The sequence below is a fragment of the Schistocerca cancellata genome, chromosome 5, assembly GCF_023864275.1.
Source record: "Schistocerca cancellata isolate TAMUIC-IGC-003103 chromosome 5, iqSchCanc2.1, whole genome shotgun sequence".
NCBI lineage: Eukaryota > Metazoa > Arthropoda > Insecta > Orthoptera > Acrididae > Schistocerca > Schistocerca cancellata.
In genome coordinates, this window is record NC_064630.1 from 151,205,390 (window position 1) to 151,222,786 (window position 17,397).

A 17,397-nucleotide genomic window follows, 5' to 3' on the forward strand; every position below is an offset into this window, starting at 1 on the left:
CTTAAATGTTGGCATTTTGTGTACTTTGAGGATCATAGTGTGTTTTGTGGTGGGTTTCAGATAAACTTTAAATCGGCATTAATTACTCTGGTCAGGTCTAAGACATTTACACCGTCATCTATATATAAAGCATCTATGCCATAACAACCGTAACAAATCTACCTAATGATGGAGGCATAATCATCAGAAATGAGTATTGGGGAAAAAAATAAATGTGACTGGTTATAGTAATCAATATTTTCAAATTAAAACTGGTAATTGTTGAAGTACTGTTGTCAATAGCTGATGTACAATGATAACAAATTTGAGACAAAAATTTTATTGGGGAAAAATATTTGACAAAATTTACAGAAATACATTTATGGACAGAGGCAATCTACACAATTTTTGGTCAAGAGATCAGTTTGTCGGTTTGTGGGAGCGGACCAAACAGTGAAGTCACTGGTCCCATCAGATTGGGGAAGGATGGGGGAAGGAAATCAGCTATGCCTTTTCAAAGGAACCATCATCGCATATGCCTGAAGTGATTTAGGAAAATCATGGAAAAACTAAATCAGGATGGTTGGACATGGGTTTGAACTTCATCCTCATGAAAGCGCGTCCAGTGTGCTAACCACTATGCCACCTCCTTTGGTTTATGGTCAACAGATGATGGCATTCCTGTCTCTTATAGTTTGTTATATTTCACTTCACAACATACTTGTATGGAATACAACAGAAATCAACTAATACTAGTATGTAGTATCCCTCACCATGCAACGTACAGTGGCTTGCTGAGTACATATGTACATATACATTTTAAATCATAATGACACACTTCAAGCCAAAGTTATGGAAACAATTACTTGAAGCAACAGGGTGGGTCAAATTTTAATTTCAATGTATTAACCCTGAGGGTACGATGGAGGAACTGTGAAAATCATGCACAGCATATTGTAATAAACCATACAACTGTAGGCTAAAAGATTACCAGTGTTTGAAAAGTAATGGACCATCTGAATCAAGATAGCACTGGGATGACATGTAGCAAAGTTCTTCTATGACAAAATCCTGAGGACACATTCACTGAATGAGTGAAATTTCACTGGGAAAAAAAAAGGGGGGGGGGGGGGGGGAATGAAAGCAGCACCTTAATAGACCACAGAAACGAAAATGAAAGGAGAAAGCAGACAAAAGTAAGGGGAAAAACAGACAACAGACTGATAGAGCCAAATGTGTATGTCTCGACTGAACCTAAGTACAAGGCAAGTGTGTTAGCCACTAAGCCGCTTTGGCACAGCAGTTCACACGACTGCTCGAATTATCGTGGCATGCCTCCTTTCTTGATCCAAATTATCACTGCCGCATCAGTCGACTTTAAATTCTCCCTTACAGATGAAGAGAATTGCCAATGCTCTCCCTGTTCTGCAATAGTACCCCAGCATTAAACATGAATCACTGAGCCAAGGCGGCTTAGTGGCTAACGCACCTGCCTAGTAATCAGGATACCCAGATGCAATTCCCAGCCTTTGTACAAATTTTCACTCACAGTTTCAGTCTATATACATAAAATCATATCTGTATGAGACATGGAAAATATCTGAAATTGTGTCATTTCATCAATGCTCACTATATTCAAAATTCAAACACTTTGCAGCTGGTTTCAGGAAGTCTGGAAGGAACTACAGCATGTAGAAAGTACATAAGTAAATTTTAAGGTTGACAGTACCAGACATTAACTACACTGTGTAGACTTATGTCACCGCAGCAGACAAATTTTTCCTTGAATTTTATTACTTTAAATAGCCATCGACATAAGGGATTATATAAAGCATTGTACAAGGGTCCTTGATCTCAGTTTTTGCTTATTTTGCTCACTGGCTTTGTTAGCTCACTCGATTCTGAATTGCACTAGCTTTGATCTGATATTAATTTAGCTGAGTGTTCACCTTTAGTTCTTATGTGTAGAACAAATATTTAGTCAGATTCCGGGAATAATTAGATTTATAGGAATTATATAAAAGTACTATGTTAACAGACAATACTTTTTTTTGTTTTTCCATCATAACTAACGATTATTCACAATAATGACCAAATGTAAGTTGTATGTGTCAATTACTTTGAAAATATATTGTTAAACTAATTTTTTATTTAATTTAAAGTGCCAACCCATTTCGTACAACATTAATAATTGTGGAATAATTAAATAACAAAGCTTTCTTTTAGTTCGCATAATTTTCATGCGCCATTTCACAAACAGCTATCTTTTGTCTTTTAAGTCCTGATAGATCCTGCAATCATTTTTATGTTACAAAGTCCGATTATAAATCTAATACTATTTTCTGAAAGGAAAGAACATTAAATTTCATGGTCAATGTACAGATTACCAAAAGAACTGCCTCCCAAGCTAATTGTGGGTCATAGCTATTTTAAAGTTGCTACTGAAATTGTTTAATAATTTACGAACAAATTCATGACAGAATCAAAGAAACTACATTTCATGAAAAGAAGCCCCAGTTTTTTTTAATGTTGCAGTCAATGTTAATTACTTCTAGTCAGAATTTAAAGAAAGTTAATACTTTCATTGTTCAGTTATTTTATGTAACTTTAATTCAGTAATGGGAGGCGGTGATGTTAAGAGCTTGAAGCATGTTTCCATTTAATGTCTACTGCTCTGCCACTGTCATCAACTGCCTGTTACAAGCTTAGCTGACCAATATCACTTCTAGCACTACATGAGACCTGTCCCAAGAACAAAGGGCAGTAAATGACAATCATGATCATATAAAACTCACAATTGTATAGCATGCATCTATTAAATACATTTGTTTTGTAATTTAGTAGAAGCTACTTGTTGACAACATCTTTGATTAATGTTTCTGTTTGTCACATGTCTTATCAGGAAACTGCTCAAAGGTGGGATGATAAAGAGTCCAAGCAAATCCAGGAAATAGCGACTATACAAAGGACAGCACGATGAATAAATCATCATATTTATCATGTCACTAATAATTAAACCCTAATTGTAATAACACATCCTGGTAACAATCATTTCTGCTGTAAGAGATCTAGCACCATGAGAGCCCAGGCTACAGCACTTCCTTCACCGTAGATCTTCAGATGCGACCCTATCATATTACGCAGTAATATAGCATAAAAATACCTCAAACACAGTCCTTTCTTTGTAGGACGCAAAATGGATAATGAAAACTGACTGTAAAAATAACAGTGCAGTTAAGTAGAAATAGAAAGACAAGACAACAAGAGCATCATTTGACTGATCCTGATTAAAGAAGTGGTGACAACAGGAATAGATGAAATTACTAGCACAAAATAAAATCAATAGTTAAAAAGCAGGGACTTTCAACAAAAAATTTTAATTTGGATAGGTCAATAAGGCACTCATAATGTGTGGAAAATGGTGACATATGAACATTAAAGTGTAGTGCAACTCTGGTTCTGAAGCAGTGGTGTACATCTACAAAAATGTTCATCAGATGTCTTGTTTCTGTAAACAGCTTAACAAACATCAGAACCCTGCAATTCCTTACTATTAGGCTTCCATGCCTGAATCTGTAGAAATGGAACCCTTATAGGATCGCTATGTTGTCTGTCTGTCTGTCTGTCTATCTATCCAACTGTTAAGAACCTTTTTTCTCAACAATGGGTAGACATACAAAGTCCAAATTTATAGAACAATGGAAAATTGTGATTGTGATTGAAAAAAATTAAATAATAATAATAATAATAATAATAATAATAAAAGGAAAATTATATGCGGAAGAGCTTAAACATTAGAGGATCAGGGCTTGTCACATATGCAGGAAGATCAGTAATATCTGGATGCTTTCAATGAAGTGTCTGAACATCTGTGGAGAAATGGCAGCCCATTAAGTCATATTTTGAAGAATATTAGCTAACACCAACACTTAAGGGACAAATCCTATGCTATCAACCAAAATGTGTTTAATGAGTTACTTCAAGCAACAAACAGACAATTGAAAATAAGGTAGTAGACAATTACACCCCTTATTAAACAGGGAACACTTTCTTCAAGTTCCTATTTGGTATTTTCGTCAAGCTCTATCAAGCACTGACAGAAAATTCAGTTGGTGTTAATTACACACCTTTTAATCACAGCATGCAGCCCTACACTTATACTTTCACAAACTGTTACACAAATGACTTTTTCCATGTGACTACACTTACTTTGCGTAAATGTGCAATATGTAACTACGAACTATGGGGTTGATTACAGACAACACATGCAATGAAGTCTGGCTAACAATAACAGAAAGGCAACAATTAGTTTGAGGAAAGCACACAAATAGATAAGGTTTACATGGATATAGTTTGCAACACAGTAAACCACGTTACAAGTCTGGATGTTGCTGTTATGTAAACGAAACTGCTCTCTAATTGTCTGTTTTGTATGGTTTTGGTACAACAGTTCATCAAACAACAGTGTTTTCCATGTTACAATTGTTCCATGAAGCCAACCTATTATCTGGAAATATATTATTCTTAATTTAAGATGCTATTCTAGAACTGAACCTAAGGTGGTGGGGATTGGCATGTATTTCAAACCTCTGAAGCCTTGACATTAAAATCTTATAGTATCAAATAGGCTGATTTCTGGGTATGTTATAATGAGAAATGACATAACAAAAAGTGACAACCAGCACTTGAGAAGAACAAGAAGGAGACAAGAAGTTTTGAAAAGGTTCTCGGCTGAAGAAAAATATAAATAATAACATACAAGAATTTAAAACAAAAGTTTACAGCTTACTTACTGGATGTCACTTATAGATTAGTGTTAGATCTACTGTGCATGTATACCTTGGCAAAATGCAAGCTATATTATCATCTCAACCATTCATGTCAACAAGAATGACTGATTTAACAACAAGAAAGTTTGATATGTTTGGAAGAAATCAAAGTAAAACTTTTTTCATACTCACCATTTTCATTGTGAAACCATATCCAAGATTAAATGTGACACTTGCTGTTATATTACATTTGCATGCAAATCTAATATTTCATTTTTGAATTTTTTAGTACTGAAATAGTAGGCTTTTCAATGAAATGATGAAAGTATTTTGTACTTGGCTTGACTGAAAGTATTTTTAATTTATTGTCTAAAACTATGAAAACACAGGTTTGTTATGCCACTCTGTCTGAAAAAATTTGTCATTCAAATTATTCAGTAATTTCACAGCTAATAAATCTGTAAAGTGTGTTTCAGTTAATAGGTTGCATGACTCATTAATCAAGTTTTTATACAGAACAATGATCCAGGGAGGTATGTAAGTAAAAGAATAATAAAACTGGATAGATAAAATCTACTCATCAAGTGGCAGCAGAACAAGCACATAAAGAAGCTTATACTTATGCAACCTTTCGGAGCCAGTGGCACCTCCTCCTGGCAGAAGGGAAAGGAAGAGGGGTGCAGAACAAGGGCTGGAGGGTTTAGGAAACGGGATATGTTCCAGAAAAGTCACCCAGAAACACAGGTGTGGGGGACTTACTGGACAGGGAAGGAAATACTGATTGTTGGGGGACTGCATCAGAGGATATTTGAAAAGCTGAGAGCTTGAAGGTGGAAGACAGGGTAATATGCAAGACAGGGATTACTGCTAAAACATCATGTATGAGTTAATAAGAGTAAAAAGCTGAGCGCGTTGTAGGAGGGGGACATCGAAAAACAGATAGGTTAGAAAATGAAAGATGTAGAAAACTAAGATGGAGTGAAGAAAGGAGTAGCGACTGTGAAGAAATGCTGAGATGCAGAAATTAACGTAAATTAAGGAGAGGTGGGTGGTAAGATCCAAGGACATGTCGCAGTGCTAGTTCCCATCTGTGGCATTCTGAGGAACTGGTGTCTAGGGGAAAATCCAGAAACACGTACTTACGTCACGACTGTTGTATGTTGCCAGTATATAGCCTCCGCCTATACTCATTCATCCTAACTGATAATTTGGTGGTACTAATGCTGATCTAAAAGGCCAAACAGTGTTTACATAACAGCTGATACATGACATGTCGTTTCACAGGTGACTCTCCCTTTGACAGTATATGTTTTGTTGGGTTGGGTTGATTTGGTGGAAGAGACCAAACAGCGAGGTCATCGGTCTCATTGGATTAGGGAAGGATGGGGAAGGAAGTCGGCCGTGCCTGAAGCGATTTAGGGAAATTGCGAAAAACCTAAATCAGGATGGCCAGACGCGGGATTGAACGGTCGTCGTCCCGGATGCGAGTCCAGTGTGCTAACCACTGCGTCACCTCGCTCGGTATATGCTTTGTCACTACAGGGCTGGTGCAGGTAGAGTTAGGAGCATGGATAGGCCAAGTCTTGCAGTGAGGACTGTCACAGGGGGAGGAGCCATGGGGTAGGAAGATGGGTGCAGAAGGAGCATTGTGCCTGACATAGATATGGCAGAGATTGGGAAGGCGATGAAAAGCTGCTCTGAATGTCGTGGGCAAAATCTCAAGACGGAATGAATCTCATTTTAGGGCAAAATTTAAGGAAGTCATAGCCTCGTCGAAGTAGATCGCTAATGTGTTTCAGACCAGGATAATACTGAGTGAAAAGTAGTGTGCTCTGAAGTTGGTTCTTGGGGTGGATCAGTAGTACCAGGATTGGATGTGATGGCCCAGGAGATCTGCTTTTGAACTATACTGGTGAGGTAATCATGACCAGTGAAGGCTGAGGTGAGAGTGGTGTATTGCTGTGGAGTCTGCATCCAACCAAATATGTCTGCCTCGAACCCAAGAATGTATGGGAGGGAACGTCTGACATGGAAAGGATGGCAAAATGTTAAGTACTGTTGTTTGTCAGTAGGTTTAAAGTAGACAGAATTGGCCTTCAGTGAAGACGAGATCAACCTAAAGGAAAGTGGCATGGGATTTGTAGTAGGACCATATGAAATTTAATTGGGAGAAGGTATTTAAAGATTCCAGAAATTTTAACAGGTCAGCCTCACCATGAGTCCACATGGCAAAGATGTCATGAATTTATCTAAACCAAACCAGGGGCTGAACACTTATGGATCCCAGGAAAGCCCCCTGCCAGCGATACATGAAAAGGTTGGCACAGGAAGTAGCCATCCTGGTTCCCATGGCTGTACCTCTGATCTGTTTGTATGTCTGCGCCTCAAAGGTGAAGTAGTTGTTGGTAAATATAAAGTTGAACAAGGTGAGCAAGGAGGATGTCTTAGGCTTGGAAATAGGTGTGGCTGACTGAGGAAATGTTCAGTGGCAAACAGACCATGTACATGGGGGATGTTAGTATAGAGGGAGGTTTGGTTTAGATACATTGATGACATCTTTGCCATATGGACTAATGGTGAGGCTGATCTGTTAAAATTCCTGGAATCTCTAAATACCTTCTCCCAATTAAATTTCACATGGTCCTCTTCTGAATCCCATGCCACTTTCCTTGATGTTGATATTGTCCTCACCGAAGGTGAGCTACACACTTCTGTCCACATTAAACCTTCTAACAAACAACAGTACTTACATCTTGACAGTTCCCATCCTTTCATGTTAAACATTCCCTCCCACACAGCCTTGGCATTTGAGGCAAATATATTTGTTTGGATGCAGACACTTTAAGCCTAGATCAAAAGTAGATTTCCTGGGCCATCACATCCAATCCTGGTATTGCTGATCCTTCCAAAACACTTTCGGAACACACCACTTGTCACTCAGTATTACCCTGGTTTGGACTGCATTTTTCAGCTTCTTTGACAACACCATAACTTCTTGAAATTAGGCCCTGAAATGAGACCAGTTCTGTTTGAGATTTTGTCCACCACACCTAGAAATGCTTTTCGTCGCCATCTCAATCTCCGCAATACCCTTGTGAGAACCTATGTTCTTTCTCCGCTCATCTCCCTATCCTTTGGCTCCTATCTCTGTGAACATCCCCGCTGCAAGACTTGTCTTACTCACCCTTCTACCACCACCTACACCAGCCCTATAAGTGGCAAAACATGTACTATCAATGTGTAATGACACATCATATATCAGCTGTTATGTAAACACTGTTTGGCCTTTTAGATCAGCATGACTACCACCACATAATCAGTTATGATGAATGGGTATCAGCACAGAGTGTATAATGGCAACACACAATATCCTTTTGCAGAGCATGCTCTACAACATGACACTCGTGATCTCCGTGCCTTTTTCACCACATGCACTATCTGGATTCTTCTCCTAGACACCAGTTTCTCAGAACTCCGGGCTGGAACTAGCACTACAACATGTCTTTGGTTCTCACCACCTGTATAGCCTTAATTCACATTAATTTCGGAGTCTCAGCATTTCTTCACAGTAACTACTCCTTTCTTTACTCCGTTTTAGTTTTTTACATCTTTCATTTTCTGACCTGTCTATTTTTCACAGTCCCCCTTCCACATCTGGTACATGCAACACCCTAGCTTTTCACTCTTCTTAACAGCTGCACGATGTTTTAGCAATAATCTCTGTCTTGCATATTAAGCTGGCTTCCACAGTTAATCTCCCAATCACACCATACTGTCAAATACTGAAAATTTTTCTTGATATAATAGAATAATGAGAGTTTCTTGTGGTGATGCAGGGAATGCTACTAACAATAGTGAAGTTGTGTGTGAAGAATGATCAATTCCAACTTCTAGTGCAAAAAGAAGCTTCACTGGTCAAAATCATATTGCTCACACTATCTTTCCAATTATGTGCTTGGTCATGAAGACATTTCTAAAATAACTAATTATGAGACAGTGTCAGAAAATTAGCTTTATACAGTTATGTCAGGTACATATTTTAGTACACTGCAATAATGTGTACAAACAAACTGTGATACTTGATATCTATCGTATTTACACCAAATGTCTGGTCCCCACTGATGTAATCCACACACAGGTTAAAGACTGACAGGCAAAGTATACTGTTTTCTACTCTGAATCACACGATGCTATTGCCACATACAGCAAAGGAAATATTATAAGTTTTATGTGCTCTGGAAAATAGATGATCAGCACTATGTCATTCAAAGACAATTAGAGAAACATGAATGCTGAGAGGAAATGGTAAAATTTGATACCTCCAGCTTTTTACAAAGGACAAAAGCTACAAGAAGAAACATAGATGAGTTGTATATACCTCGATCAAAATGCTAAAGTGATTGACATTTGAGCATGGGAGAGGGCAATGTTGTCAGTTCACATTTGTCATTGTACACATAATATGGCTGCTGCAGAACAGCTGGGCATATCTGTTCTGGTTTTATCCCCATATTGTCTGTTATCATGCAGCACTAGTTTTTAGTGGCAATAGTTTAATCACTTTCTGGTACACTTTTGCAACTTGTTTAGGATATTCTGTAACAAAAAATAAACAAGTTGCATAAGGAAACAATGCAACAATGAAAATGAATCTTAACTTTTATGTTATTGGCCACAAGCGTCATCAGCATCTAACTTTGGCAACTAACACGTGAGGTAGCAGAATGATATGACAATGGTGAACAGAATAGAGGCATGAACAAACTCGGGTCTCTGGTTGGATGTTGCTATGGCAACTGTCCTGTAAACAACTATCTGTCAATCACTTTGTTATTCTGATTCAGGTGTAGTGACTTAGGAAGACCTTCCTATGGTCTGAGACTTGATTAAACTACTGATGAAACTTCAAAACACCACTTCCCACAAATATACCTTTTTGCCACACAAGGAACATTTTCAAGTGAACTATTTGAGACAAAGAACCAAAATTTTCAGTATTAGTCCAGCTTACTAATTTGCAAATTTCATTATAGTCCTTTTATAATATGTCAAAAAATATATCAGTACCACAGAACTCAGTGGAAGTGTTCTTTTAATATTTGCAGATATGAAAACAGAAACAAAAAGAAAATCTTTAGAATAATTGCCGACGTGTTTAAATTCATTTGGCAAAATATGTCTAGCAAAATTGCCTTTATGGTACATGTAGTGTATGAGAAAATGTTCCTTAAATTTAAAACAACACATACACAAGAGGGTCCAGACCCCCTGAAATGCTTTCTTACGATAATGTGCGGCAGTGAGAGGGTAGTGGGCAGAGCACTATTATTGATTTTTTAATGAATGAACACTGACTTTGAGCTCATATTCTGGTTATATCGCATGATGAAGATCAACGTGTAATACCTCACCAGTATCTTCAAAATGTCTTCTTTTATTTAGTGTATGAATATTACATTTTAGTTGAAAGGGGGGCTACATGCGCAGTAATATTTATGAGAAAGCATATGTCTTTAAGCATTTTTTGGTAAATGTCAACTTTGAAGGATTGGAAAAGTCAGTCCCTCATTAGGAGAAACATTTCCTTTTCACAACTTACAGATACAACATTGTTACATTTGCAGGCGGATTTTTGTTATTTTCTGATTAATAATTTAATCACTAAAATGCCAAACATAAGATGCTGAAATTGAACTTACTGTTGTAGCTATTGGGCAGAGAAAGCATGGATGTAAAATTGAAACTTTTGGTGGTTACATTGCATATCATTATTAATGAATACTCCCTATGTTTGTCAGTTAAGAGTTTGTAAAGTAACTGCATAAGCAGCTGCAATATATGCGAGGCTCTGGTAGAGCATAATTGTCACATCAGTGCGCTACCACTGTTGTAATGCACGGTAAGTACATTTTCACCAGTGAAGAATGCGAACTTCGTAGTCGCACTTCCACACAGCATTGCCGCATTCAGTTGTTGTGAGCAAGGGCAATAATATGTTAAACAGCAAGTGAATGCCCGATATATAACCAGCTCTCAATATGAAATGTAATGTACATTTTAATAGTAAATGAAAAATCTATCAGATGGAATACATTTTGCAAGAAAGAATGGTGAATAAGGGGCAACCTATCTTAATCACTTTCACTGCTGCTGATGCCTTGCTGCTGCTATTGCAGTCGTCTACTTGGCACAGCAGCGGTACTTTTACTATTTCAAGACAGTGGGCTCTCTGTGCACAACTGTTGCGAAGTTTGTGTACACGACTCACTGAATTCCTCCAGGCACTATGGGGAACACTCTTCAAAGCAAAGAAACTGTAAAGTATCAGTTATCTTAAAATTCTTGTCCTCCTTTCCTACCGTGTTCCTGTCAAATATCCAAGTAAACTCAATGGTGCCAAATTTTCAGTGTGCCATTGGCAATCACGGATGTTTGATTTTCTTGACCACTGAGCACAATACATATTCCAAAACTATTCTTGTGAGCTGAAGTGCAGTCATGCATGTTCCAGTAGGATAGCTTTAGTAAATTCCTCTTATGATGTGGCCTTACACGGAAGCTCTGCATTACTGCTTTCCATTCATTCAATGGTGGAATCCTTTGTGGTACTGGATTTATCATCATGTGATATGGAGCTTAATTTAAAACAACTTCAGATCTTGGTGGTAATTTTTCAAATGCTCCTAATCCACTCTTCATAGTGTCTGGAATTCATCTCAAAAGATCCTCTGCACCTCCTTTATGCCCAATAAAACACAATCCAACATTTTGGTCAAATCCCTCTTCATTCCCAATGTGGCACATCATAATCCTTTTTCTACAACTCAAGAACTGGAAAGTGTTTTGAATTCCTCCTTTGCAGTCATTCCACTCTTTCACACTTCCTCTGTGATTATCATATACGTCTTTTGATACGTAAGGTATCTTTGTTCCTGCCATCCAAATTTTCTGGGATGATTTACACCACTCAAACTCCCATCAGTGTAAGAAATAGTCCATCCAGTGTTTCACATGCATCTTTATTTCCCGCAAGAATTCCTCTCTTTGCCCTGCTACTCTTATTTTCCATCAGCGAAGGTATTTTGTTGAACTACTTGTATCTGAAGACCAATTTTAGATTAGCATGTTAAAGGGCTGTCTCACTCATTTCATGAAAACCTTCCACTTTAGTTTTCAACTTTTCCAATACAGCTGCTAACGTTGTAAATTATCTCTCCACATAGAAGTTGTGGATTTTCCTTCTTATGACTCCTTCTGGAAACTTTCCAATGCAAACTTCTTTTGCCTGCCAGAACTCCTTTTTGATGATATAGGACACGCAGTTTCCCCCTATTATCTCTTAATTCGCTTCATCCACTTTCCCCCCCCCTAAAAAATATGACAGTATACACGTGACATGTGATGCGTTACAACAGTGAAAGGAACCTGTGACCACTGGAGACAGTGCCACAGGTTCCTCTAAAAAACTCTTAACACAAAACACACACACACACACACACACACACACACACACACACACACACACACACACACACGTAAATCACCTGATGGTGGTTTAAACCTTTGAAACATGTTATGGAGACAAATAACGTGACTGGCAACAATAAACTTGTTGTTTCATTTAAAGTCAATAACAGTTACGGTAAAGCTTAACCTAAAGTGTTCGCATTTAAAGTCGTCTACTTTCATCGCATTTGAAGTCGTGTACTTTCACTAACACCACGACATTCACAAGTTCTCCACACTGGCAGTGACATGGAACTGCCCATGCCTTGTTCTTTTTATGCTTCTATGTAAGTATGCACACAGATCACCATAAACTTTCCACAACTATGTAAAAGATGCACGTTTTCACACGAGTGCATGGCAGCTAATTATGTTACAATGATTGTCACACACAAGTACACAACAACAAATGGGAGCAAGATTGTTCCCCTTCTGATGAGAAGTCCCAATGTAAACACTGCAACAATGAACGAAGAATTGAAAATACTGTTCTGAGGACTGGCAACATAACACAAGCAAGCATGCAGTGCATAAAGACGAATCGGCAAATAAATTAAAGATGTGATACTAGCACTTTATGTACATTTATAGGCATAAAAATATAACAGCTGTGAAAGGCAACAACAGAGCTTGCATTTACACTTTGTGTTTTGTAGCAGGCCTTTTTCTGTTTTCACTTTTTCGTCTAATAGGTGAAAGTTTGATTTTATTTTTTACACATTGACTGTCATTGAAGGGTTTTACTTTTATTTAATATTGTCCCGGCTAAGTATCAATTTGATTACTTTTAAAACCCAATGTTAAATGTGGATCACTACACATATTGTCTTCCCAACTCTGAGAGAAAAAAATCTTTGGTAGCTTTACTACCAATGCTTACAGACGACAATACTTTAACCTTTCGTTCAATTGTTTTAGTTACGAATCACTAGTTTGTTCTTGGCATAGATCACGTAACCTTAACGTTTATTAATGTAAGTTAAATTAATGTTCAAGACTTGTATTATGTTTCAAGTTAACAATGTCAGTTTATTGACAAGAATTATTAATAAATAGGTTTACTCATACGATCACATTCAAAGAAGTTCTTTAATTAGATGTCTAAGTAGGATTCCCGCTAGCAACAGAGATGTTAGATGATATCCTGTCACTTTCGGTAAATAAGTTATTTCTATTTAATATCCGCAAACTGTCATTAACTATGATCACTAGTCGCGTAAAGTTAAAGTTTCCCACTATCACAATTCAAAGTCCGAATCCAGTTAAAATTCTCAATTCAGTAAAGTTTAAATATTCACACAAATTGACATTAAAGCCAAAGAGGTTACTATTCACGTTCCCGTTTATCTAATCTGATAAATGTCCAAATTAGTCTTGAATTGACAATCCTCAAAAACAATCTCGTCACGATCTATTCTTGATCCCCATTTAATTAAGTCGCATTTGTTGTTCTCTAAAGCTGTATGTCCTACATAACTTCCAAACTAGAACAGACTAGAGACTGGAGTATCTTAATTACAACGAATGGCTATTTATTCTTTAATAAACACTATCTTTGGTGTCTCAGACCTACGTTCTATGACTATAATATTGATTTTCTTACGTATTGGAATAACTAATATTTTAATACTTTCTACTGTTTTTCCCCCTTACCATGTTTCTAAAATTTATAATTAAATCTTCCTTTTCTTTTCTTTTGCTTTCTATACTAGATACTTCCCTCTATTTGTTTTTTTATTTATTTTTCATAATTACTACTTGTGGAGGGACTTGGGTCATTTTGTGAATTGATATTTTAAGGACATGGGAGCTAATTTGGGAGCTATTTTTGTTTTGTCAACACCGAGAGGCGCTGTAGGTGTTACAGTTTGCTCATATGCATCACCATTTGGCAAACTGCGGCACTTTACATCAACCATTATCACGACAAAATGGCTAAATGGAAAGTGACGCAAGTTCGCCTGTGAGTAGAGAATGATTGTATCTTTAAACCACACACAGGAAATTTTTCTCTCCTAATTACGGTTTGATTTCTATGAGTCCTTAAATTGACACTCACCAAAAATGCATGAAAAAGCATGTCATCTCTTAAATATTACTGCATATATTGTCCCCTTTTCAACTAAAGTGTAGCCAACATTTATAAAAATAGATTAGCTGCCATGAAAAATTATGAAGACTCAAGGATCTGCAATTAAAATTATGTTTGGTTAAAAATAAATACCCGGTTGCAACACTGTATAGGTGACAGCACTGCATTCTTACAATACTGGGCTTACCATCAAATTTCACAAAGGGGGAAAAGAAGGTTGGTTGGAGTTTAACATCCATACTTCAGAAAAAAGTTGAAATGCATTTTTTTTTTTAAACAGAAAAAACTATAGTTAATCAGTGTCATAATACAAAATACACCAACTGGAAGTGAGCCCACAGTAAGGTGCAAACAGTGTTTTGCAGGAGAAGTACTGCAATTTCAACTTTTACGGTACACTTTCCATAGTTGCAAGGATTGAATTACCTGTGGAGCCAGACCCTGAACCCGTAGACGACTTTCGCAGCCTTTTCCGCTTGGCTGCAATTGATAAAGGTGACGGGCTGCGGCGACTTGCACTGTCCCAGGCAGAATCTCCGGGTGCCAACAACTCTGCACGGTCAGATGAGCCACTTGCCTGCTTGGTCAAGCCTGGATCCGAGTTCTCTGCCAAGCCTTTGACTTTCAATAGTTCTGCAGTCTGTTTAATCAAGAATATCATTATTAATTACTGTTCCTTTGGGCTTGAGGGCAGGAGCAGAAAATAGCCAAAGAGGAAACAGTGTGTTAAACAGATGTGGAAAATCACTTTGTAACAGACAAAAAATTCCTTGAAAAGTAATAGAAACAAATGTTTTTTTTTCTAAAATATATTGTGGACACACTTTATGATGTTCAATACATACATTTCTTGAGGGATAATAACAGTTATTCATCTAATGAATTTCAAATACCAGTTCACACAAAATATGGGTTTTTTTCCTTGTGGGGATTCGTAAAAGACATTATTTATAAAGACGTTCCAACTACACCTGAAGATATGCAAGAGAGAATTGTCAGAGCATGTGCTTCGATAAGTGCCGAAGTGATAAGGAATACCACTCAATCCATGATGAGAAAATTGCAGTACTGCATTGATACCAATGGTCATCACTTCGAACACCTTCTGTAAACAGACTTTCATGCCACCTTTTTGACGTTCGTTCACTTTCAAAGACCTTACTGTTATACATAATTGGCTTCGTCTCAATAGCTGCTATCAGAAAATTAGTACCGAACTAAAGCATTCAAAAAAAAACTGCAGACCAAAGAATGACAAAAATCATTTTGAATATACTTTTTTTTTACTGTAAACTTCTGACCATTGATACTGTATAAAAAGCAACTAAACTGTGTAGTATAATAGCACAAGAAATATTAAGGCGCAGAAATTACTCCTCCTTTGGAAAAACACTGCTCAAAAATTGAGTTTTGTTTTTCAATGTGTGGCCAATAACTTTTGAGCCATTAAAAATATATTAAGGAATACATTCAGCTAGGTGATCATGGTTTTAATTTGTAGTCCAGTGTGCGCTGAACTAAATGCTTCTTATTTAAAAGGTCTGTGACAACTTGTTACTAAATAATTTAAAAAAGTGCTAATGCTTGTAAATGCAAAAAAACTGCTTGTGGCCCGAAACAAAAATAGCTGCTGTTTCTAAATGAGAAACAATACACTTTTTGAGTCCATTAAACATCAGGGAATTCAGCCAACAAATATCAAATTGGTAAGGCATATAGGAAAAATGGGCATCATTCTGAAGGATACATGGCATTTAACAGCTGGTTGCATGAAGGCTAGACCTCTAGATAAATTGGACAGACCGGCACATTCCTCTGCTCTTTGTATTTAGCACCAGTAATAAAATATACGGAAAAGTTCAAACAGACCTTTGATGAAAAACATGCAGTGTACCATGCAGAGAACAAGTTTCTAGTATGATTAAAATGCAGAAGCAGCTTTTTGAACAATACAGACATCAAGCTTTCCAAATGGTAACCACCACAAGAATTATTTCAACATATATCCATCTGGTGAAACTTTGAGGACGCTCAACATACTATGAACAAGTGTTGCACCAAAAAAGATTATCTTTTCAATGTGGGTGTTTCAAGACAACAACATTTTTGTGGTCAAGTGCAATCTGTGGCAAACACATTAGATCATTCTAACATTCCTTGTAAGTCCACCCTCAGCTACATATGTTTAGGAAACAACGGAGCTTTTGACATTACCCGATATTGGGCCAAAAACTTTCTAAGAGACAACAATGATCAGAAAACATGGCTGCAAATCTGCCTTGACACAAAAAATTAACAATGTGTTAATAAATGAGAATATATCTTTCATATCTTTCCCTGTAGCATCAGGTAATACAGTAATATTAAATTTAAGTCTTCTGTAGCTGTAAACCAATGAACCATATTCTCTTTTGTTTGGTTTCTGTCAGACTGGCACACACTGAATCCAAAGCCCCAAAAATGAATACCACACATACTCAAACGGCTTTATACTAGGTGGTCCATTGATAGTGACTGGGCCAAATATCTCACGAAATAAGCATCAAACAAAAAAAACTACAAAGAACGAAACTTGTCTAGCTTGAAGGGGGAAACCAGATGGCACTATGGTTGGCCCGCTAGACGGCACTGCCATAGGTCAAACGGATATCAACAGCTTTTTTTAAAAATAGGAACTCCCATTTTTTATTACATATTCATGTAGTACGTGCCACAAACGTATAAGTACGTGGTATCACATAACATTCCACCAGTGTGGACAGTATTTGCTTCGTGATACATTACACATGTTCATCCAAGTGTCTGGACCATTCGCCAGATAGTTACGTTATTTAAGATAACAGGAAGTGTTCAGCCACATGTGAAATGTCAACCATGACCTGCAACAAATGATGATGCCCAAGTAGGTGTTTTAGCTGCTGTCGCGGCTAATCTGCGCATCAGTAGCAGACAAACTGCGCGATAATTGGGAATCTCAAAAACGTCAGTGTTGAGAATGCTACATCAGCATCAATTGCACCTGTACCATATTTCTATACACCAGGAATTGCA

The 17,397-nt window shown here is 37.3% G+C and overlaps 1 protein-coding gene across 1 annotated transcript in view; it reads right to left on the minus strand.

Annotated features, from left to right (window-relative positions):
* The window catches only part of LOC126188160 (protein tramtrack, alpha isoform), a 334,993-nt gene that overhangs the window by 211,836 nt on the left and 105,760 nt on the right, over nucleotides 1-17,397 (minus strand). Inside the window, exon 4 of the mRNA XM_049929674.1 lies at nucleotides 14,773-14,986. Coding sequence (XP_049785631.1) covers nucleotides 14,773-14,986 — 214 coding nt within the window. The remainder of the gene's footprint in view (nucleotides 1-14,772; nucleotides 14,987-17,397) is intronic.